The sequence below is a fragment of the Mus pahari genome, chromosome 19, assembly GCF_900095145.1.
Source record: "Mus pahari chromosome 19, PAHARI_EIJ_v1.1, whole genome shotgun sequence".
Classification (NCBI taxonomy): domain Eukaryota; kingdom Metazoa; phylum Chordata; class Mammalia; order Rodentia; family Muridae; genus Mus; species Mus pahari.
Genome location: NC_034608.1, coordinates 11,619,338 through 11,643,235, shown reverse-complemented (window position 1 = coordinate 11,643,235; position 23,898 = coordinate 11,619,338). Strand labels below are relative to the sequence as shown.

Genomic DNA, 23,898 nt, shown 5'->3' with positions numbered 1-23,898 from the left:
GCCTCCCAAGTGCTGGGATTAAAGGCGTGCGCCACCATTGCCCAGCTTTTGGTTTTGTTTTGTTTTTTTTGGTTTTTTTTGGACCCGAAACTTTTGACTTCCTAGCAATTCTGGGTGTACAGGGCTGTGGAAAGGACACGGCTAGGTACTGGCACTTACCTATAACCCGTTCTCTGGCCTCTAGAGGGCGTCGACTCACCCAAAACACTGCCTGAAGCAAGGTGCCCAGGAGAGCTTTGTGCGATGCCCGCTACTCCCTATTGGGCTTCCTTGTACTGAGAGGCCAGGTCACGCGGTCTGCGCATGCGCACCCTGGAGAGGGGTGGGTGCGTGCGCAGGCGCAGACCATTTAGGGCCGGAAGTTGAGGCGCCTGTGCTATTTCGGAGGTAAGGGGCGGGGCGTGTGTGCGGGGTGTCTGCGTGGCCGCGGTGCCTGGTGCAGGACTTGTGTGGGGCTGGTTCTGAGCGAGCAGGGGAGTTAAGAGAACCCCTATATAATGAAGGAATGGGAGCTCTGGCGGTGCGCGATTCTTAGCGAGAAGCTGGAGGGCCAAGAGGCCCGGAACTGAACCGAGTGGCAGCACAGAGGACCAAGGGTCTGAGAAAGAGAGAGAAAAGGGGACCAGGGTGATGATGGGGTGCCTGCAAGAGAGGCTCACAAGGGCACCAGGAACAGATTGGCAAGAAAGCCTGGATGGTGGTGAGACCCACAGTTATGGCAAGATGGAGTTTGAAACAGATCCTTAAAAGTTGAAGGTGATAGAATCGTGCTGACAAATGGCGGAAGGACGAAATGCACCCCAGATTTGCATTCCTCGCTCTGCTTATTTAGCTTAGCAAAATAGAGTGGAAATAGTCTTAATGTTGTGAGAAAGTGAACATATATGTATACATACGTGATTGAGACTACACAGACAGAAATACCCGAGTGGTAGCTGTAAAGAAAGACACCATTGGTAGATAAAAGTATTGACTGGAGAATGTAAACAAAGAGGGCCAGGAGCTAGGTGGGGGATCCGAGCACAGGAGGCTGAAGCAGGAGGATTGTGAGTTAAAGGCCAACCCAGACTACATAGGATACTCTCGTCTCCAAAATAAATAAATTTGAGGAAAAGTTGAAACAAAATGGAGAAAGTGGGGAAAGTCAAATGGAGGTCTGAGGAAGAGAGAGAGAGAGAGGTAGAGAGAAAGAGAAATAGAGAGGTATGGGGAAGATGGCCCAGTACACCATACTTTGACATAATTTTATCTGCAGTCCCAGCACTTGGGTGATGGAGGCTGGATGGTGAGTGAGTTCAAGGTCATCCTTACCTGTGTGGAGAGTTCAAGGTTAGGCTAAACTACATAAGACCCCAAATCAAATGAAGGAGTGCCCGAGGGAACAGACCCTTTGGCAGCCCTGGGTGCTGATGTTGGGCCTAGCGTGAGTTGGCCTTTTTGTTGCCTAGAAGGAGGTCTCTCCTTATTGTCCCAGTCTTTCCCTGAGGATTCTAGCAGCTTTCCAAGGCCTGGTCCTCATTCCCTTCTAGAATAGAGTTCTCCCAGTCCTGTCATTGCCAAGCTTCAGTCTTTACTCAGAAGTGTTGTACTCTGCGGGGTCTGCTGTGTCTGTGGGAATCACAAGGTCTTTCCTCACTGGACACTCAAAGGTAGCTCTAACACCTCCCAGGAGGGGACCAAGTCCCTCCCAGCCCTGTGACTGCATAAAGCAGACCTCTGGGCTCTTTCATGATGGCCCTTGAGAGAACGAAGGCAGAGTTGGGCTTGCTAATGCCATTGGGAGATAACTCGTGGCCTTTTGTGTTATTTTTTAACTCCCTGGTTGGATACTCTGTGCCTTTGCTGTTTTCCACCTGTTGGAATCTCTTCTTGTGGAGGGAAAGCATTGAACCTGAGTAATAGTGGCTGTTTGGCTGCCAGTGTTTTTGATATTTGATAATACTGCCCCTGTTTTATAGATGAAGAAAACCACTTCAGATAAATTTATTTGCTTGTGGTAAATGATCAGATTCAAACCCAATGACCGGCTTGTCTCCAGGTCCTTTACCAAGGAAGTGTGTGAGCCCTCTTAAAATCACAACCAGTCCCCACTTACTAAATTTTATTTATTTATTTGTGTGTGTGTGTGTGTAAGTGTGTAAGGCAGGGAAACTTGAGGGAGTCAGCTCTTTCCTCCCATATGGGTTCCAAAACTCACTCTGTTTACCAGGCTTGGTGGCAAATGCCCTTAGTCACTGAGCCATCTCATTGTCCTGATAAATCCTTTTAAGAAAGAAGAATGAGGAGCTGGAGAGATGGCTCAGCAGTTAAGAGCATGGGCGACTCTTCCAAAGGATCTGGGTTCAATTCTCAGTACACACATGGTGGCTCACAACCACTTGTGAGTCCAGTTTCAGGGGGATCTGACGCCTTCTGGACTCCAAGGGCATCAGGCATCAACACATACTTGCAGGCAAAACACATACGCAGAATAAGATACAACTTTTACAAAAAAGGAAGGATGAGGAGCTTCCCTCCAGAAAATTGAGCACACAGCTATGTGTGGTTCGTTATGGTTTTTCTTCAACTGACGGACGAGATTCTGACTTCAAGCAGAATGGCTCAGTGGTGGACCACTTGTGTATCATGTGTGAGGGGTTGGGCTCTATCTCAACACTGTAGGGAAGTAGAAGGCATTTTCTAACCTAGCCAGTCAGTGGAAGGTTGACAGGAACTAACCTTGAACACTGGTGATATCATCAGGTGTCTCCCACGCCCCCTCACAGTGGCCATTCCTGTGTGTGCCCACGGTAACCACAAGCAGGGTTTTGTCTAAGGTACGCTACTCTAAATGGGTTCAGGTTTAACACAACTTGTCTAGTTAGGTGAAAACAGAGGGCTTCTCTCTCCTAGGGACCAGGTACAAATTCCAGAGTAGGGGCCTGACTGGGACTTGTGTCCGTTCCTCAGACCAAAAAGAATACCATGGCTGGCAAGGCCTTTGTTGTTTGGTTAAACCGTGAGAGCTGTGTGTATGTGATGAGCTATTCTCTGAAGGAAGATGGAAACTTACCAGGCAAAGGATGGCAGGTGCCAGGCAGGCAGAACCAATCCCTAGCGCCATAGATATATTCCATTCATTTTCCAGGGACTCCATTCAGTGTTGTGAAGCCCGACGGACTCCAGATGAAAAGTCTGTTTGCTAGTGTCGTTGTTTCTGTCTTCCTACAAGATTCGCTTGTTGACTGACCATGCGGCTGACATGTAGTAGCATTTATGGCCGCCTCCTCCTCCTAGTCCTGTGCTTGAAGAGTTAACAGGCTTTTAACTGATGTTTTAAAAGTGAATGGACATCTTCTCTTTTCTTCTCCAAACACCCAGAACCTGGAAGTCCAGAATGAACCCTTGTCCCTTCCAGAGACCACTGCAGGAGTCATGAAGTGCTTTGTGCGTCTCCACCTACCCACCTGGCCCCTGGCTACCCACCCTGCCATCCACAGTGCCTCTGTACAAGGAAAGGGGAGGTCACTCTTTGAAGAGAGAGCGGTTCCTGGGGGCGGGAGTTAGGTGAGAATACTTCGTCTAAGTGATCAGAACGGAGACTATTTCTGTGTCAGCAGTTTGATAGGAACCATGCCTCCTCCCAGGACAAGGGAGGGGAGGGATCACCGAGACCGAGACCACCATCGAGCTCCCAGGGAAGAAGAGGCCCCGGAGAAATGGGACTGGAATTGTCCAGAAACTCGTTGTCTCTTGGAAGATGTATTCTTCCGCGATGAGGATTATATCCGTCGTGGTTCAGAGGAGTGTCAGAAGTTCTGGGCTTTCTTTGAACGTTTGCAGAGATTCCAGCACCTCAAGACCTCCCAGAAGAAGAAGGAGAAGGACCCTGGCCGTCCCAAACATGGCATCGCTGCTTTAGCTGACCTACCTCACACTTACGACCCACGCTTCCGCATCAACCTCTCCATTCTCAGCCCGCACACTCGGGGTCGTCATGGGCCCGGCAGGGGGCTGCCCCCCGAGAGGGTATCCGAGTTCCGCCGTGCATTGCTTCACTACCTAGACTTCCAGCAGAAGCAAGCTTTTGGGAGGCTCGCCAAACTGCAGCGTGAGCGTGGGGCGCTTCCCATCGCCCAGTATGGGAACCGCATCCTGCAGACTCTCAGGGAACACCAGGTGGTGGTGGTGGCCGGGGACACAGGCTGCGGCAAGTCTACTCAGGTGCCCCAGTACTTACTGGCCGCCGGCTTCAGTCACGTGGCATGCACTCAGCCCAGGAGAATCGCCTGCATCTCACTGGCCAAGCGCGTTGGCTTCGAGAGCCTCAGTCAGTATGGCTCCCAGGTGGGCAGCACACCGGGTTCCCAGGTTTTCCCGCTGTGGAATGAGTTGATAGTCCTCGTGGAGTATGCATAAAAGTTAACACTTTGGCGCTGAACCAGAGAGGATTCTTCTAGAACGTCTCTACAGATAAGCTTGTACAGGGTCCAAATGATAAGAGGCTGCTAGCTAGCAGTCAACCAGTATAGCACATTAATAGCTAGACATTGGTCAGCTCAGCCATCTTACTTCTTAGCAGCCATTAAAGATAGGTTTGTTAGTGTTGTTGTTGTTGGTGGTGGTGGTGTGTGTGTGTGTGTGTGTGTGTGTGTGTGATGGGACTACATCCCTAGCCTGTCGCAGTCCTCTAAGCTCTAGAATGCTTGGATTTCATTTTGAGACAGTCTCACTCTGTAGACCAGGCTGGCCTTGAACTCAGAAATCCGCCTGCCTCTGCCTCCCGAGTGCTGGGATTAAAGGTAAAGGCGTGCGCCACCACCACCCAGCTAGCCTCTAGGATTCTAAACCTGTCTCTACCACATAAATTTTTTGCTGCTGTTGCGATTATAATGCAACTCCCTTCAGCCTTTTCTCCCATCTGCCTTCTCCTCGTTCTTCCTATGTTAGTACACTTTGAGTCCTGTTTTGAGAATTTTTGCCTGCTTTTAGGCTATGAAAAAGTACTCCTGTCAGGCAGTTGTGGCGCACGCCTTTAATCCCAGCACTGGGGAGGCAGAGGCAGGGGGATCTCTGTGAGTCTGACATCAGCCTGGTCTTTAGAGCTAGTTCCAGGATAGCCAAGGCTACACGGAGAAACCCTGTCTCAAAAAACCACTCCCCTCCCCAAAGAACTGCATTAAAAGCCAGAGTTCATCAAGAAGGTGTATGTATATGTGGTACGGATGTGTGCATGAGGAGTGGTGCATGAGGAGTGGGTGTGTGTGACATATGGTTGTATGTGTATGTGGTGGGCATGGGTGTGTATATGGGGAAATGTGAGGTCAGGGTTAAGACATATTTCTCAGTATTGTGCCAGCTCTTAGCTGGGATAAGTGGCTGTGTTTCCTCATGTGGAGTCAAGATAAGGCGGTGGGGTGAGGGTCACATGAGCTATGCACTCACGGCATTCAGGTTGTGTTTCCGGTGCATAATAAAAACTCAAAGAAGGGGGAAATCATAGCTGTTAGGGTTCCTGTACATTGCTCTGATATCATGAACTGCACCAGACATGCCGAAAGCGTAGCCACACGTAGTCTCATGCATCCAGGGGAGGAAATCGTCTCTAGGGTGCCTCGTGTGCCAAACAGAACCGTGACGACTTGAGTGTGACCAGCAGCCGTGCCTCTGCCGCAGATTTGCATGTAGTACAGGGAGGAGCTCTGGTGCCTGGGCTCTTTGTCCTGTTCTCTCCCGACCTGCTTTCCCTCTTCCCACCCTAGGTTGGCTACCAGATCCGTTTTGAAAGCACTCGGTCGGCAGCCACCAAGATCGTGTTCCTGACAGTGGGACTGCTCCTACGCCAGATCCAGCGTGAGCCCAGCCTGCCCCAGTACCAGGTCCTGATTGTGGATGAGGTCCATGAGCGACACCTGCACAATGACTTCCTGCTGGGTGTCCTGCAGCGCCTGCTGCCCCAGCGGCCTGATCTCAAGGTCATCCTCATGTCGGCCACCATCAACATCTCTCTCTTCTCCAGCTACTTCAGCCAAGCTCCGGTGGTGCAGGTGCCTGGAAGGCTCTTCCCCATCACGGTGAGCTGAGCGCTGCTGCGGCCTCCCTAGACTCGGTCTCCCGCTGTCTCTGCGGCTGACAGCCCCCCACCCCCCACCCTGTGTTGAAGCATCTGGTCCCACAACATTCCCACCCATTAGGGTCTGCCAAGGGAGAGGCATATTTTTCTTTTAGGAACTACAGCTCTTCCAGATGGAAAGACCGTTCTGTTGTATGCAGTCCTTCAGGGCCTCAGGCTTCTCACAGCTCTACCATCTCGCAGGGCAGGGCTCTCCCAGGCTGCAGGCTTGAAGTTTTGGGCTGGATGGTCTGTCATCATAGGACCTTGAATTGCATCTCTCTCTATGTACATGTCAGATGTGTCCTCCCTGCCCAGATGTTGCCTTGTGTAGTGAGTTGCCCTTGTTGGTGTAATCAAGCGCTCAGGCAGGACCTCAGTGTTGCTGGTCGTCTGTGGGTTCGCATGCCCATGTGGATGCTTCCTAAGAAGTGCTGGGCAGGGCCCTCTCTGGCTTAGCTCTTCTTGTTCAGGGTACCATTCCCTAAGAGCATATGTGCTGTTCACTTAATGCACCTTTGAGGTTGGCGCTGGAATTTAAAAACCTCTAGCGCTGCCAGCACCCAGAAGCCTTTGTGTCATCTCCCTGTTTTTGATTTCACTATCTCCTTTAAAAGCTACCCACCTTGAGTGTGCCGCCTACCAACCAGTCTCCCCACCCCCGTGAGCCCACAGCCCCTGCCTGTCTGCTGCTCCAGAGTGACAGCACGTGACTGCACTCTGCTCTCTCACAGGTAGTCTACCAGCCGCAGGAGGCAGAACAGACAGCATCCAAGTCAGAGAAGCTGGACCCAAGGCCCTTCCTGAGGGTGCTAGAGGCCATCGACAATAAGTATCCCCCCGAGGAGCGGGGGGACCTCCTTGTCTTCCTCAGTGGCATGGCGGAGATCAGCACGGTGCTGGACGCAGCCCAGGCTTATGCCAGCCTCACCCAGCGCTGGGTGGTGCTGCCGCTGCACAGCGCCCTCTCTGTCGCCGACCAGGACAAGGTACTGAGTGCAGCCTGCAAAGCAGGGCGGACAGGAGTCTCTAGGCCAGGAAGCAAGTGTAGCTACGCTGGCTGTATCCCCCAGTCCCAGGCCAGTGGGATTCTGTGGGGTCGCATGGCCATCAGATGGCCAAGTAGCCTGTAAAACCAGGATCTTTGGTCCTGGGGATCTTAGCCAAAAGTCGGCAGCTTTTCTGTGAAAGGCCAGAGGGAGATGCGTTCAGGTTTGTAGGCCACAGGTGCTCTCACTGAATTCCAGTGACATTTTATTTACAGAGACATGTGGCAGGCTGGGTGTCATCATAGCTGTTGCTCTTGGCCGTTCTGCTTAGCCATTTCTAAGCACCTAGACAGAAGTCAGGAGCCCTGGGACTGACAAGTGGGTGGGGCTTTGTCCTGAGCACACTGGGGAGCCATAGGAAAGCTCTGAGCAGGGAGGGAAGCAGATGGGGTTGGTAAGCGTTGGAGTGTGTTCCTGTTCGACTGGAACCAGGAGGCCATAGAACAGTTCTGTGGGTGGAGGGTAGAGACAGAAGGCCTGGACTCAGGAAGGAGCCGGGGCTTAGGGGCCGTGACCGAGTTCAAGGGGTGTTTTAAGAAATGTTCAGGGGCCAAGGAGCTGAGGGAGGGAGGCCTGGGATGACTCAGGAGATGCGTAGGTGAGGTAGGCACCCAGGAGGGTGTGGAGGCTGTATTATTAGGCCATGGGTAAAGTATGCCTGGAACACCCAGGAGGTCACTGAAGCCAGCAGGTCTGTCAGGGCTGAGCTAGCTCCTGACGTGACCTCCTCCCTTGCCCCAGGTGTTCGATGTGGCTCCAGCTGGAGTCCGGAAGTGCATCCTGTCCACCAACATTGCCGAAACCTCAGTCACCATCGACGGCATCCGCTTCGTGGTGGATTCTGGTGAGGATGCCACTCTACCCACGATCCACCACCACGAGGACCGGGAAGAAACATAGGCGTAGATAGAGAAGTGGCCACAGAGCCCTAGACCCCTGCAGGGAGGAGGTGGTACTGAGCTGTGGAGCCCAGGCAACACCTCAGCATCCCCCAGACCTTCCAAGGGCTTACATCTGCCCCAGGGCCTTTGTGCTTACTGACCTCCTGCCGAGCTCTATTCCTTTCTAGATAGCCTTGGTGGCTTTCTCAGGGCCTGCACAAGGGTTCACACCTGGTAATCACCCCCGCCTCCACAGTTGGGGGGCAGGACCAGCATTATACTTTAATCACTGGCTCTGTTTATTTTCTGTGTTCCCAACCAGAAGATTCACTGTTTTGTTAGCCTAGCCTAGTTACTAAGATGTGTCAGAGCCGACCAGTGGGGTCTGGTCGAGGACACCTTTGTAAGATGGAAATGGAAACGATGATGCTGTCCTCAGGTTGCAAGGAGGAGTGAAATGGTTCTCTTAGGTGTGGGGCGCCTGGTACAGTGTGAATGCACAAGAGCCTGAGGACTTAGTGGCAGCGTGGCAGGGAAAACATCCCATAATAGCACATGTCACGAAGACATTGTTTAAGTGCCATTAGTTAGACCGGGTATGCTCTTGACTTTGAGGCAGTAGAATGTGGCAAGGATCGTGGATGCTGTGTGGCTGTGCACTTGGTCCTGGAGACCAGCGCCTTTGCTTGTGGCTGTCTTCCGTGCACCAGTGACTATGCCTGTGCCTGTGCGTAGTAGCTGCTTATGTAATCGGAGTGTGTGTGAAGACTGCTCCATCTGAAGAAGCAAAGATCAGGAAAAAAAAGGGGGTGTGTGTGCATGTCAGCCAGCCTCCTACCTAACAGCCCTCTCCTCATCGCTTCTGCAGAGATGTGCCTGGCTCATGGCTTCTGCCTCTGGGACCCTAGGGACCCTGGGACTTTAGACCTGTGGTACAAAGTGTGAGTGTGTGACAGCAAGACAGCTCACTCAGGGCCAGGAAGCAAAAGGGGGTGGGGACAAAGCAGGGTGACGCGAAGCCTTCCCACCAGTCCTACCTCTGAAAGGTTGCGTGCAGCATATGTTGGGCACTATTGATCCAGGCTCTGGAAGTCAGCAGAATGTTGCGGCAGGCCTAGAATATTCTCTCAGCAGCTGTGGTGCAGAGTGGCATGTGTGGGGTTGAACCAGTGTCTGGCAGGGCTTTGTGCTGCTGCGCATGCTCATTGCCCTCCTCAGCACCTGCTCCGACCCTCTCTCCACCCAGGGAAGGTGAAGGAGATGAGCTACGACCCACAGGCCAAACTGCAGCGGCTGCAGGAATTCTGGATCAGCCAGGCCAGCGCTGAGCAGCGCAAGGGCCGAGCGGGCCGCACGGGCCCCGGCGTCTGCTACCGCCTCTACGCCGAGTCTGACTACGATGCCTTTGCCCCGTACCCAGTCCCGGAAATTCGCAGGGTGGCCCTGGATGCACTGGTACTTCAGGTGAGGCCTCCTGATCTTGCTTCATGAAAGGAGGCCAGAGGGGTTTTGACCCAGCCAAGGCTGTCCACACTCGGGTTGAAGCACTGCTCCTCAGATCCAAGGGCACAGCCAGGGCTTTGGCTGCAGGAAGCAGAGCTCTTGACACCGGGTTTCCTTCCTTCCTTCTTTCTTTCTTTTTAGAAAAAGATTGACTTATTCATTTTGTGTATATGAGTACACTGCTGCTATCTTCAGACACACCAGAAGAGGGCATAGGATTCCATTACAGATGGTTGTGAGCCACCATGTGGTTGCTGGGACTTGAACTTACGACCTCTGGAAGAGCAGGCAGTGCTCTCAACCACTGAGCCGTCTCTCCAGCCCCAGATGTCTTAAGTCATTTAGACCATGGCCTTTGTCTTGTCCTGTAGCTTTTGGTTTAGCGTCTATGACAGAGATCCTCATGGGATGGCCACCAGAGCTCTCTTGTTCTCCCTCGGAGCAGATCTGTGTGTACACCTGGCTGGTCTGGGACTTGTTACATAGCCTAGGCTTGCCCTTTTGTGTGTGTCTGTGTGTGGGGCTTGGGGGAATGATTTGAGGTTTCTGTATTCTGTAGCCCTGGCTACCCTAGAACTCAGAGAGATCCGCCTTCCTCTGCCTCCCGAATGCTGGGATTAAAGGAGTGTGGGACCACGCCCAGCTCCTCTATGATGGCCTTTGACTTGAAGCTGCCTTTATCTCCGATTGATGGGATGAGGCATGCATCAATTCTCTTCACAAGAGCTTTCACAGGAAAAGAATCTGGAGTGGGGACAGCCGGTGTGGAACCCTGATACACCCCAGCACCGCTCAGGTGGATGCCTTGTCCCTTGTCGCCTTTGGGAAGGCCGGGGCTCCGTGAGCCTCTGTCGTCCAAGCACAGTCGAGTCTGAGTAGCAAAGGTATAGAGTGTGTATGTTTGCATGTATATGTACACATGTATGTGTGTATATATGTGTATATTGTGTGTGCGTGTGTGTGTGTGTGTGTGTGTGTGTGTGTGTGTTGAGGCAGGATCTCACTCTATAGCACAGGCTGGCCTTGAACTCAGCTTTCCCCTGCTTTGGCCTCTTGGGTATTGGATTACATGCTTTTACCATGGGATTCCTTTTCAACAGCGTCAGGGAAGAGGGTGGAAGCTGAGATGGCAGGCTGCCAGGTGGACGGCCTGACCACCGAGCCCCAGATGGTCCAGGCAAGCTCTCTGAACTCTCCTGCCACCGGAGGGGTATTTGTTCTGGATGCTGAGATGAGCCGGGTGATGGGATATCTCGTTACATTCTCCCGGAACTGACTCACCCCCTGGTCCCCTAGATGGATGGGGAGTCTTCAGTGTACAAGTAAGAATAGCACAGCCATGTGTCACAGGCTTGCTGCTGTCCCCCAGAGGTGCCCAGCCAAGGAGCAATCCAAGGGCTTCTGTGCTCTGGTGGACTGGCCCAGGCAGTACAGCCTTGGTAGCTCTAGGCTTCCCCCCAGCTTCCCCCACCTGGAGAGGGTGTCGGGGCACTCCAGCTTCGGTGTGTCTTGTCCCAGGGAAGTTGTCAGATTAGCCCAGTGCAGTCACACTGGAAGCTCACTGGAAGTCAGTTGCTTTAATGGGTTGAGGAATTGCACTTCATCCAAGAATTTTGAGGGAGACAGACAGACAGACATTGCAGATATTTTGGAGTCTGATGAATCTGACGCCCTGTAGTCCGTGTACCACGGTGGCTCACGTGTTCCCTGAGGATATTTGCCTGTCATTTCAGATGAAGAGTATGAGTGTGGGGGACCCACGCACCTTCCCCTTCATCGAGCCCCCTCCACCTGCCAGCGTGGAAACTGCCATCCTCTATCTCCAAGACCAGGGGGCCCTGGACAGCTCGGAGGCCCTCACCCCCATTGGGTCCCTGCTGGCCCAGCTGCCTGTAGACATTGTGATTGGTAAGGAGCCCTTCCTCCAGAGCTCACAAACCTGCTCATTCTGAGTGACCCGTAGGCCAGTTGGGGCCTTCCTAGGACATTCACAGACCAGGAAAGTGAGTGGCATGCACAGGGGTGTGATGGCATAGGCGTGACAGGGAGAGAGAGACAGAGGGGGAGAGAGAGAAAAACAAATAGGAAACGGCCACTCAGGCAGGTCAGTGTCCAGATGTGGCATGTGCATGTGCTGGCAAGCACTCATGTGTACTTGAGAACTGGACACATCCACTCTGCAGCCCGCTTCCTTCCCCTCCATTCTCATCCCAGCCATCCCTGCCTAGTAGTCCACAACACCCGATTGTACGCATGTAGTCAAGAAGCCAAAACCATACAAAGCGCCACCATTATGATGGCGGGGTCCTCTCGCCTTGGTGGCTTCTCAGCCTTCCTCATGCTGCGACCCTTTGCCACAGCTCCTCATGCTGTCGTGGATACAGCCCCCAACAATAGCATTAGCGTCATTGCTGCTACGTGACTGTAGTTTTCCTATTGTTATGAATCATAGCGTAAATCTTTTACATGCAGGACATCTGATACATAACCCTTGTGAGGGTTGTTCAGCCCCACAGGGCTGCTGCACTGGAGGCCCGCTGGTCAGTGTGACACAGCAAACTGCTCCTCCCAGCAGCTTCAGTGTGCCCACAATAGTGCCAGCCCCCAGCCCCATCATTAGATGCCGTGAGCCAGGAATATTGGAGAAGCCAGTGGGACAGTGAAGAGTCAAACCCCACACTCATCCCACAATCACGGAGCTCACACATGTGCATGAGGAGGACAGGTCTACCCCTGGGTGACACAGCACACTGCCCGTGAGGGTGCCAGGTGGCAATGGGGCTAAACTGACACTTAAGCAGAGGCCTGACGGCAGGCAGGGATAGTGCTGCCTCTGGCTTTGGGTCAGTAAGAAGCTTTGGGTGAAAGTATTTAAGGAGAACTCTGCCGTGTGTGTGTGTGTGTGTGTGTGTGTGTGTGTGTGTGTGTGTGTGTGTGTAGGGGTGAGTAGAAAATGAACACATCAGTCTGGTGAGTGAGGAGATGGACCAGGTCTGGGGCTCAGTGAAGCCTAACTCGAGGTTCAGTGTCCTGGAGCGGATGGGGTGAGCCTGTCTCTATCCATTCCCAAGAAGGGGCTTTTACCCTGAGAGAGTGGGCCTACAAACGCCGTCCTACCCGTGACACACTGTTAGGACTCACTCTCATAGGACAGTTATCCCATTGCAGGTGCTAGCACTGGGCGTGGGCCTGGCCTGACTGAAAGATGAAGGTGCCCCATTGAGCAAGGTTCGATGGCCCCTCACCAGCCCGTTCCCAGAGGAAGGTCAGCAGGGGACCCACAGCTCTCAGACACAGGACCCTCCCACAGCTCAGATCTACCCACTTCTGTATAGCCTGCCCCTGCCTGCTCTGCCCTGCTGGCCCTGGGCTGTCATGGGATGTGTCGATCAGGCTGTCTCTTCCTCTTCTCATTCTGAGTCACCCTGAACCTCAGTCCTCCTGACTCACGATGTTCTGCTTCCACCACAGCTCACAATTTGCCACCTCAGCAGGGCCGCCCACACACCCAATGCTGCCCAACTCTGTGGCCGAGGTGATCTACCATGTCCCTGGCAGAGCAGCCCAAAGAGGCAAGGTACCTCTCTGCAGGCAGCTGGCCGTTTTTGTCTGTTTAGAAGGAGTTCAGGCTAAAGTAAAGGAGCCAGAGCTGAGGGATAAAGAGTGTGCTTGGGGGCTCTTGCTGTGCTGTGCCAGGGGAGCTTCGGGCTCTCACCCCATTTCCTCTGCTCCCGGTGAGGACTTGGCCTCTGAGCCTCATCAGGAGAGGAAACAGGCTCAGCCAGGGCACTGGCATGTGCTACACATCCTCTCCTGTGGTGGGTGTGAGTCTGTGACCCACTTGTCACCTGGGGAAAGCAAGCATGTGCAGTGGCAGAGCAGAGGGCACGTGGCACAGATGACCCCTGATGGGATGGCTCTGAGGGGCTCACAGTGAGACACAGATGGTCTTAGGACGGTCCTGGGAAGCCCATTGCTGTGTCTCATGGACACAGAACAGGTGAATGATAGGGATGAGGGGGCCTCATGCAGCCCTGGGCCTGATTATTCAGTGCCTCTTGCTCCAGGGGGCAGTAAGGAGAGCAGTGTGGATGTGTAGGCATGTGACAGGGGCAGGCAGACAGGGCCTGAGCTCTCAGAAAGTCCACAGAGGTCTCCAGAGCCCGGGGCTTCCCAGCTCCTCACTGATGGGCACAGGTATATGGACGCGTGTTTCCAGTGTGCCTACCCATGACCTTCCCTGACCCACTTCACCTTCCTTTCAGCCATCCATTTCCCTCTTTTTTTCTACTCTTGCCTCCCTCCTCCTCCTCTTCCTCCTCTTCCTCCAACTAAAGGAAGGCTGCAGCCAGTTTTATTCTGCTATAAGCACTCGGACAGACCAGGGCAGGCTGTGTGCAAGTCTCACTAGGGGAGGAGAGCTGTGGCCACTGGGAGCCAAGGAAATCCAGCCAGGGAGGGCTGGTGGAGGCCAGCATTAAAAAGGGCCCTGTGAGCTGAAGGGCGTAGGAACTCCGGTTGTGACCTCTAGTGGAGAGATGGAGAAAAGGAGACTCCCCCAAGGTTCCAGGACCACAAATCTCAGCTGTGGGTTTGCATCGGCCTGCTTGGTTCCCAAGGCTCTTCGTGAGCAGTGGAGGAGGTGAGGGCAGGGCCCCTGGGCAAAGAGAACTGACTTTCCCGAGACTTAGCTCCGCCCCTGCTGCCCACAGGGAAGATGCTGATCCTGGGCTCCATGTTCAGCCTGGCAGAGCCCGTGCTCACCATTGCTGCTGCCCTCAGCGTCCAGTCACCCTTCACCCGCAGTGCCCAGAGCAACCTGGACTGCGCCACCGCCCGGAGACCGCTGGAGAGCGACCAGGGCGACCCCTTCACGCTCTTCAATGTCTTCAACGCCTGGGTGCAGGTGAGGCTGGGCCGGGTGCCTCTGTCGTTCATCCCCTCTGCAGGGCCCTCCAGCTGTCCTGCTTCATGTTTCTAAGCCCTGAATCTACCCAGGGGACCCCTGCCCCTGCCATTCATGCTCTGGTGCCCGGGGTGGGGATGGGGGTGTGGCAGCTAGTGCCCAGCCCAGGATCCACAGGGAACCCGACAGAACCCAGTGCTATCTAGAGAAAGGCCAACCTTCCTGGGGGACATTGTATACCCAGTCTTCCATTCCTGAGCCCTCAGCAGTGGCAGTTCAGGGTGAGGACCCAGGACACCTAACCCAGCATGCTGTCTGGGTGCCCCTGTCAGGGTGCATGCAGCGCTCGGCCTGAGTCCTGGAAGGAAGCTAGGAGGGTCCCTTAGAGCAGCCCCCAGCCTGCCCCTGCTTCCAGCCTCCCGTGCTGGAGTTTGCTCTCACAGCTGGCCAGGTTCTCACTCTGAGGTGTCTGCTCCTCAACCAGGTGAAGTCCGAGCGGAGTGGAAACTCTCGAAAGTGGTGCCGCCGCCGGGGTGTGGAGGAGCACCGACTGTACGAGATGGCCAACCTGCGGCGCCAGTTCAAGGTGAGGACCAGACCCTTCTGGGTGACTGGGTCCCCACCACATCACCATCCCACAAGGGGAGCAGGACTGGGGCAGCCTAGTCAAGGTGGCAAAAGTGTAGACCTTGGGGAGTGTTCTCGGGGAAGGCACTGGCTGTATGGCATCCTGAGGGATAGGCTCACCTTAGTGCTCAGGCTGAGTATAGTGGGGGGCCATTCACGGTGACAGGACTGTGGCTCTGCCACGTTCTCTCACAGTGTGGTTCTCCCGAGGCCCCACCCTCCACCATGACCCTTGGGCCTTCGCTTTCCCTGGAAATTTCCCCTGGAAGATGAAAGTAATGACATTCTTCAGTCCCAGTGGGCAAATACACATAGCTCTCCAGCTGCCGCCTATGTTCATGTGGCAGGCTGTGTGGGCAGCATGTCACTGTGGTCACTGGAGGCGAGTGAGGACAGAGCTTGTGCGCTCCACCGTTGTGTGGCTTCTGTTCTGTGTGCATCTCTCCATCACTTACAGGAAGCTCAGACACACTGAGCTTTGTGGTGCTCTGTAGCATGGAGGCAATAGGAGCTCCTGGGATAGTCCATGGCCTCGAGGGCAGGTGGACCGGTTAGGGCTCAGAAACCCTTCTAGGGTCTCAGTGTTGGGCTCAGTCATTCTCTGTCCATGTCTGCAGCTTCTAGAGCTTTGGTTCTACTCTTGTTGGTCTTGAACCCAGGGCCTTGTTCATGCTAGTAAGTGCTTTATCACTGAACAGAAACTTCCAGTCCCTCTTTACGGGGCCTTATTATGTAGCCGAGGCTAGCCCCAAACCCATGATTTTCCTGCCTCAGTCTCTTGAGTGCCGGGATAACAGGTATGCATGGCCAGGTCTGGCTTGAGATTTGGCATTCCTGACAGGTTCCCAGGCACAGCCCAGCTTTGAGAAGAATCCTGTGCCCCATGCTAGCCCTCAAGTGAGCCTGCAGGCAGCTCTGGGAACAGCTGCTACAACCCTCCTGTGAACCGTCCATCTGGGCCTGACCAGATGGTCTAGGGCTAACGAGTAAGAGCTGTTCCCAGGGCACAGAACTCAGGCTGGGGCAAAGGACTGAACCCCCCCTCCCCAGCCGTGGGAGGTATGGGGGTACCCTCACTTTGCACTGAGGAGAAAATACCAGGAAGTTATCACATGCCAGCCTGTGAGACTGAGGCTGTGTCAGCCCAGAGCCCACTCTCTGCACCCACTCACCTGTGCCCTTGTTGACAGGAGCTGTTGGAGGATCACGGGTTGCTGAGTGGGGCCCAGGTAGTGGCCCCGGGGGACAGCTACAGTCGGCTACAGCAGCGCCGAGAGCGCAGGGCCCTGCACCAGCTGAAGCGGCAGCACGAGGAGGGTGGGGGACGCAGGCGCAAGGTGCTGAGGCTGCAGGAGGATGGCTGCTCCAGCGATGATGAGGACCGAGAGGGCTCTGCCTCCCAGCGGGCTGACAGTGTTGACATCCAGGTGGGACGGCCATGTAAGGAGCCAAAGGCATGAAGGGGCACGCGACCCAGGAGACACAAACACCTTCTAGAGCAGGGGCGGGGATCACTCAGAGCCACCCCCACCCCATCCTTGCCTTTACAGGATGTGAAATTCAAGCTTCGACACAACCTGGAGCAGCTGCAGGCAGCTGCCAGCTCAGCCCAGGACCTGACCCGAGACCAGCTGGCCCTTCTCAAGCTGGTGCTCGGGCGGGGGTTGTACCCACAGCTGGCTGTGCCCGATACATTCAACAGTGGCCGCAAAGACTCGGACCAGGTAGACTTCCTTCCCTCTTAACACGTTTCCTGAGCGCCCACTGGGTTCCAGGGAACAGTGTGACAGAAAGACCCTTGGCTTTGTCCTTGGGTCGCTCTGCACACTAGCCAGAGGGGACAGGGCTGGAGAAGGGCAAGGCAGAGGGTCACACCCAGCTTGGGCAGGAGTCTGAAGGACTTGTCCCAGGGGAAGAGAACGGGGACTGGGTATTCCACAGGACAGTGGGGGCCTCTTGTTCCAGTGCTTGTCTTTGGCCTCTGCAGATTTTCCACACGCAGGCCAAGCAGGGCACCGTGCTGCACCCCACCTGTGTCTTTGCCAACAGCCCAGAGGTATTACACACACAGGGGCAGGAGGCCTCAGGCCAAGAAGAGAGCCAAGGTACTGTGACCCTGGTGGCTCGTGACAGGTCCCTCACTCGGGCATTCCCAGGGCTCCTTCCCATCCCCTATTTGTGTTGTGCTGTGGGAGGGAATCTCCAGGGAGGCCTCGCTAGCGCAGGTATTGAATCCACAACTTCACATAAGTGAGACAAGTCCCCTCAGCTTCTCTTTTTCTCCACTTTGAAAATTTCCAACCGTATGAGGCAGTGATGAGCGTGGCTGCCCTCAAGCAGCCTCAGCAGGGGCCCCAGTCCCCAGCCTTGTTTGTCCCCTCACTAACTGCCTAGAGGGTCGGGTTCACTGTTCCCTTTTTAGTCTTTGCTGGAACCTTGTGTTTTCACAATAACACTTCTACATTTATTTGGTTTGTGTGTGTTCAAGGGCGTACATGTTACCGCAGGCGCCGTCGACGGCGGCCTGACAGAGTCAGCTCTCCTCCTACCACGTGGGGCCGGGGAATTGAGCTCAAGTTGTCAGACTTGGCAGCAAGTGCCCTTACCACTGAGCCACCTTACCAGCCCTTGCCAGAGCATTTCAGAGCACAAGCCAGACTTCATGTCATTTAGGAAGAAGGACTGCATGTCAGGATAGTGCCCATGACCCATCAAGGTGGATAGCTGTTCCTTAGTGTCAGGCTGTGGCAGAGTTTGTAATAACCCAAAGTTGTCTTATGCCCAGGGCGTGCTGTCTACGCACTGTGACACAGGCCCTGAGAGATGGACGGGTGGCCATGGGTGTGGGGGGAGTCAGATGGGCCTGAGATGCCTCTTTTGCTTTTCAGATGGCAGGGACCAAATGAGCTGCAAGCATCAGCTGCTGGCCTTCGTCTCCCTACTGGAGACCAACAAGCCATACCTGGTGAACTGCGTCCGCATCCCGGCCCTCCAGGTAGGCTTCTGCCTTGGCTCAAATTGAACAGTTGCCTGGAGGAGCCATCCACCGCACCCACTGGCTTCTGGTCTGCAGTGGTTGTGGGTGGTTCTCATTTATGGCTCTACACCACAGATACTTGTTGAGTGCCCGCTGATGCCAAGCACTGTCCCCAGCACCCTCCGTATGCCTTCTGAACTCACAGTTCAGGGAAACCCATGTCATGTCTTTGAGAGAAGTCAGAAGTACACGTGAACCTCTGTAATCCCTTAGGCGGCTCCTGAGTTCCAAGCCAGCCTGAGCTATTTGAGACTGTGGTTGTTTTTTGTTTTTTGTTTTTTTAATTAGGGCTTAGGGAGCGGCAGGTGGGGCACCGGGTGGTACGACAGGAGCTGATGAGATGTGCTGACTGGCTGCAGTCCTGAAGGGACTGTGTCAGACTCACAGGAGTGTCCTTAGCTGAGGGCCAGCATGTGCCAAGGCCCCAAGGCAGGTGTGCGCTGCTGTATACAGCTGGAGACTGGGGCAGGCTTTGATGTGGTGTCTGTGGAAGCCCAGCCTTGTCCAGGAAGAGGCTAAGGAAAGTGCCAGGCCTGACCACACTCGCCTCCATGGGCTAGGTGTTCTACTGTACCCACGGGAAGCTGAGGTCGCAGCACAGGGAGAGGTAGACCACAGCTCTAGGGTCACACGCTGCCCCAACCGATCCTCCTGTCAGTCAGATGTCTGCACTACTGAGACCCCTCTGGTTTTGTTTCCCAGGGAGGGGCAAGAACCTGTGCAGGGGCCTCAGGAAGTTGTGGCCCATGACCCGCGGAGGCCTTTCCCCTGTGCCAGCCGCCATTACTGTTGGGGCTGGGGGTCTGTGCCAGCTGGGTGGGGCTCGCGCGCACTGGGAAGCAACACAACCAGGGCTCCTGCGTATACAGAGGGGGACGGTGTGGGGCGCCGCGAGATGGTGGCAATGGGACGGTGTGGGATGCCGCGAGATGGCGGCAATGGGATGGTGTGGAACGCCGCGAGATGGCGGCAATGGGATGGTGTGGGACGCCGCGAGATGGCGGCAATGGGACGGTGTGGGACGCCGCGAGACGGTGGCAATGGGATGGTGTGGGACGCTGCGAGATGGCAGCAACGAGACATTCGCCATTTGGGGTGATGTCTGGATCCCAGTCCTCTCCCCTTGCTGCTCCTTGTTTATGATGAGGGGTCTCAAATGGACATCACCAGCCTGCAGTCCGTCCACCCATAGTCAGCCCTACTCTTCTTGTGGGATTGGCTCTGCCTTGGTGTCAGGAACCCTTGTGCCTCTCTATCTGGGGTCTACCAGCCTCCATGTTCCTGCCTCAGCCTCCAAGGACTGGGATTAAAGCATGTGTCACCAGTTAACTGCTTCCTTTGGTCACACTCCCTTTTTGTGACTCCCTAAGATGCCTTGATCCTTAGGTTTCCAGGATATTGCACTCTTTAATTTTGTCCTTGTCCCTCTAAGTTGAATGTTGACTGGTGGCGGGGCTGGCTTTGTGCTGACCACTGTGTCTCCAGCATGGCACTGGAACATGGCAGAGGAGGCCTGCAGCATAGTTGGGCGGTTATATTGAGTAGACAGATGGATGGGAGGATGGATGGATGGGAGAACAGGCAGGTGGCGGGGGATAGGTAGGCAGGCAGGTGATGGGTAGACACTTGGATGGGTGGACAGGTGGGGGATGGGCATGAAGCTGGATAGACAGGGAAGGGAAGGACAGATGACGGTAGATGGGTGGACAGCTGGGTGGATGGATAGGTGAAAGACAGGTGGAGGCAGACAGTTGGGTACATGGATGGACGGGTAGATGGGTAGGTAGATAGGATAGATTAGTGGGAGAGAGATGGGCTATCGTGATGAACAAGTAGCAGGTGGGCAGGTGAGGGATGGGTGAATGAGGGGTAGGCAGGGACGCAGCCAGGTGGCATCTGAGGTGACCTCCTGAGCTGCACAGCTCTTCTCTTGCAGTCCCTCCTGCTGTTTAGCCGCTCCATTGACACCAATGGTGACTGCTCCCGCCTGGTGGCTGACGGTTGGCTGGAGCTGCAGCTCGCAGATAGCGAGAGTGCCGTCCGACTCCTGGCAACATCCCTGCGGCTCCGTACCCACTGGGAAAGTGCCCTGGACCGGCAGCTGGCCCACCAGGCCCAGCGACAGAAGCTAGAGCAGGAGGAAGACGTGGGGTCTCCAGCAGTCAGCCCCCAGGAGGTGGCTTCTCTGAGCAGGGAGCTGCTGCAGTTCACTGCGGCCAAGGTACCGTGTGGCCAGAAGTGGGCGTCACTTAGTAGGGGCTCCTTTAAGGATTTTTTGATTCAAAGAGGCTCAGTGGTACCTGAGGTCACATGACTGATATGGGGAAGCACTGGTGTTTGGCTCCAGAGGCCATGCTGCTAGACACTACTATGTGCCACTCACTGAGCAGATGACAGGCATCTTCTGTATGCTAAGGACATGTGCAGCATGAGGACCCAGGGGTCTCCTGTGAGAACAAAGAGGAAGATGTGAGCAGAGTGGGCTGAAACCATTCTCATGGGTGGGAACTGTCATTTCTGATTCTGCACCATGGGAGTCCAGGGAGAGGGGTGGATCTAGGCTGACTTCAGCGGGTGTGTGTGTGTGTGTGTGTGTGTGTGTGTGTGTGTGCACGCGCGTGCACGCGCACACTCAGACAGTCCTAGGCAGTTGGGGAAAGGGGACCAAGCCTGAGGCACCTTGCAGGAGGGACAAGGCAGCTAAGGGCTGGCTGTGGTCTCATCAGCTAGAGGCAGAGAGGGTGAGCCTGGGGAGGGTGGCTGGAGCAGCCACCAGGGGCCACAAAGGTCTGAGAGCAAGTTGGGAGTGGCTTAGGCAGAGCTGGCTCTGGGGCGCCCACCCCATCTCTGTCTCTGCTCTCCCTTTCTGTAGGTTCCCTACCGCCTCCGAAGGCTCACTGGACTAGAAGCCCAGAACCTCTACGTGGGACCCCAGACCATCACGACCGCCCCTAGTCTGCCGGGCCTCTTTGGAAATTCTACCCTGTCCCCGCACCCCACTAAGGGGGGCTATGCTGTCTGTGATTATCTCACCTACAACTGCCTCTCGGTGAGTGAGGTCACTTGTGGCTTCGGAGTGGGTGGCTGGCAGCTATAGTCACACCTATGCCTGGTAGGGGCTGGGAGGCTCCAGCCGCTGAAGCAGGGATCCTGACACGTTTCCTCTGTTGTAGAGTGACACTGACCTGTACAGTGACTGTCTGCGTTCCTTCTGGACCTGCCCACACTGTGGCCTGCACATGCCTTTCACACCCCTGGAGCGCATTGCTCATGAGAACACCTGCCCTGAGGCACCAGGCGATGATCCAGGCAAGTGTGTGTGTGTGTGTGTGTGTGTGTGTGTGTATATGTGTCTGTGTGTTTGTCTGTATGTGTTTGTGTGTCTGTATATGTGTCTGTGTCGGTATATGTATCTTTATGTGTGTATATATGTGTCTGTGTGTTTGTATATCTGTATATGTGTCTGTGTCTCTGTATGTTTTTGTGTGTGACTGTCTGTGTCTGCCTGTGTGTGTGTCCTGTGCCAAGAGTGATATCCTTAACCACTGTCTACCACCAGCCTGTGTCTCACTTGCTGGGTTCTGGGGACCAGCAGCCTCCCTGGCGCTAGCTGGGACTGTGCGCAACCCTTGAACCCTAGTCTGTCAGGGAGGGAGGCCCAGCGGGCTGGCTCTTCTCCTGTTTCCTCCTCAGGGGCGTTTGTGCTTTTCTTGTCACACAGCCACTGCTGCCTTAGTGTGCTCTGCCTTATCTGCCACAGTGCCACAGTCACGCAGTCCCACAGCGCCACAGCCCCACAGTGCCACAGTCCCACAGTCCCACAGTGCCACAGTGCCACAGTCCTCCCAGTGCCTCACAGTGCCACAGTCACACAGCCCCCAGAGTCCCACAGCGCCACAGTCCCACAGTGCCACAGTCCCACAGTCCTCCCAGTGCCTCCCAGTGCCACAGTCCCACAGTGCCATAGTCCCACAGTGCCACAGTGCCACAGTCACACAGTCCCCACAGTGCCACAGTCCCACAGTCCTCCCAGTGCCTCCCAGTGCCATAGTCTCACAGTGCCATAGTCCCACAGTGCCACAGTCCCACAGTGCCACAGTCACACAGTCCCACAGTGCCACAGTCACGCAGTCCTCCCAGTGCCTCCCAGTGCCATAGTCCCACAGTGCCATAGTCCCACAGTCACACAGTCCCCACAGTGCCACAGTCACACAGTCCCCACAGTGCCACAGTCACACAGTCCCACAGTGCCACAGTCACACAGTCCTCCCAGTGCCTCCCAGTGCCATAGTCCTACAGTGCCATAGTCCCACAGTGCCACAGTCCCACAGTCCCACAGTGCCACAGTCACGCAGTCCTCCCAGTGCCATAGTCCCACAATGCCATAGTCCCACAGTGCCACAGTCCCCACAGTGCCACAGTCACACAGTCCCACAGTGCCACCGTCCCACAGTCCCACAGTGCCACTCTGCAGTGGAGACTGTGGCTGTGTGCCCCCAATGCTGGGGCCAGGCTGGCTCACAGGTGCCATGGTTGGGTGGGAACCAGAGCCGTCCCTTTCCTCTGCAGGGTCTGAGGGGGCTGCTCCTGTACCACCACAGAAGACATCAGCCCTGCAGAGGCCCTACCACTGCCAGGTGTGCGGGCAGGACTTCCTCTTTACTCCAACTGAGGTCCTGAGACATCGAAGGCAGCACGTATGAGCCGGCAGTGCTCCCTGGAGCACCCCAAGTGGGGGCAGCAATGTGTCCATGCAAATAAAGTCAGACTCTGATTCGGAACCTGTGCTTCCCTCCGTGGGAAGAAACAGCCTTGGCCCTGTCAAGTCAAGCCTTTTTTTAAAAAAATTAATTCATTAATTGTTTCATTTATTTGTATTTCAAACGTTGTTTCCCTTCCCAGTCCCCCCTCCACGAGCCCTCCACCCCACACCCCCCTCCCTTTTGCCTCTAAGAGGGTGCCCCCCCCATCTCACCCCTCTATCACCGTCCTTCTCTGTGCCATCAAGCATCCGCAGAGCAAGCTTTTGTCTCTGATGTGTTTGCATCCCTGAGGGGCCCTGGGAGGTGAGGTGAGGGGCCACAATGAGGCCCTGGTGAGTCTATGTGTGGGATCTGGGAGCCTAGCCAATCTCCTGAGGCCCCTCAGTCTGTTGCCCCAGGTTTGCCCTTCCACCTGGGTCTCTGAGAGTTAGAAGTAGAGATGGGGGGTTAAAGGTCATGTGGGACCAGCCGGGCGTGGTGGCGCACGCCTTTAATCCCAGCACTCGGGAGGCAGAGACAGGTGGATTTCTGAGTTCGAGGCCAGCCTGGTCTACAAAGTGAGTTCCAGGACAGCCAGGGCTACACAGAGAAACCCTGTCTCAACAAAAAACAAAACAAAAAAAAGTTCATGTGGGACCATGGCTACACCTGGAGATGCCCACCCAGCCACCTCCTACTGCTGGACTCCTAGTCGCACCTTAGCAGCTTTCTGCTCCTCCCCTCCCCTGCCCTGCATCCCTCCTCATCCCCTTAGGCAGCTCCTCCAGGCCTGCTTCAGGCATAGCCCTCCCACTCCCGCTGGGCCCAGCCTCCAGAGTCTGAGCTGGAACCCAGCTGTGGTGTTACTAATGAATTGCTGTGACCTCAGTCCCCAACAGAGCATCTTAAGGCATGAAGGATTTCTGTCCCCTGTCTTTACTGCAAACTAGGAAGCAAGAGAGTGAACAGAAGTGAAGGACTAACCTTCAAAGGGCTCTACCCAGAAGCTTCTGTCAGCTGGGTCTCACCCCTTAAAGGTTCCATAGCCTCACATGATAATAC

The 23,898-nt window shown here is 55.0% G+C and overlaps 1 protein-coding gene across 1 annotated transcript; it reads left to right on the top strand.

The window, feature by feature from the left end:
* The first annotated feature begins 346 nt into the window (after window positions 1–346).
* Dhx34 (DExH-box helicase 34) lies at window positions 347–22,871 on the top strand. The gene is made up of 17 exons (XM_021218805.2): window positions 347–387; window positions 3,361–4,326; window positions 5,742–6,053; window positions 6,826–7,080; window positions 7,882–7,984; window positions 9,268–9,485; window positions 11,258–11,432; window positions 14,237–14,430; window positions 14,915–15,016; window positions 16,248–16,484; window positions 16,608–16,781; window positions 17,045–17,162; window positions 17,946–18,052; window positions 20,031–20,315; window positions 20,967–21,143; window positions 21,268–21,403; window positions 22,664–22,871. The coding sequence occupies exons 2-17, from the start codon at window positions 3,613–3,615 to the stop codon at window positions 22,795–22,797; spliced, it is 3,441 nt and encodes a 1,146-aa protein (XP_021074464.1). The 5' UTR covers window positions 347–387; window positions 3,361–3,612; the 3' UTR covers window positions 22,798–22,871.
* The last annotated feature ends 1,027 nt before the right edge of the window (window positions 22,872–23,898 follow it).

Coding starts and splice junctions, on each gene's coding strand:
- Dhx34 (XM_021218805.2), top strand. CDS start 3,613: ATGCCTCCTCCCAGGACAAGGGAGGGGAGGGATCACCGAGACCGAGAC. Junction 7,081..7,881: donor CTGTCGCCGACCAGGACAAG/GTACTGAGTGCA, acceptor CCCTTGCCCCAG/GTGTTCGATGTGGCTCCAGC. Junction 16,782..17,044: donor GCCGCAAAGACTCGGACCAG/GTAGACTTCCTT, acceptor TGGCCTCTGCAG/ATTTTCCACACGCAGGCCAA.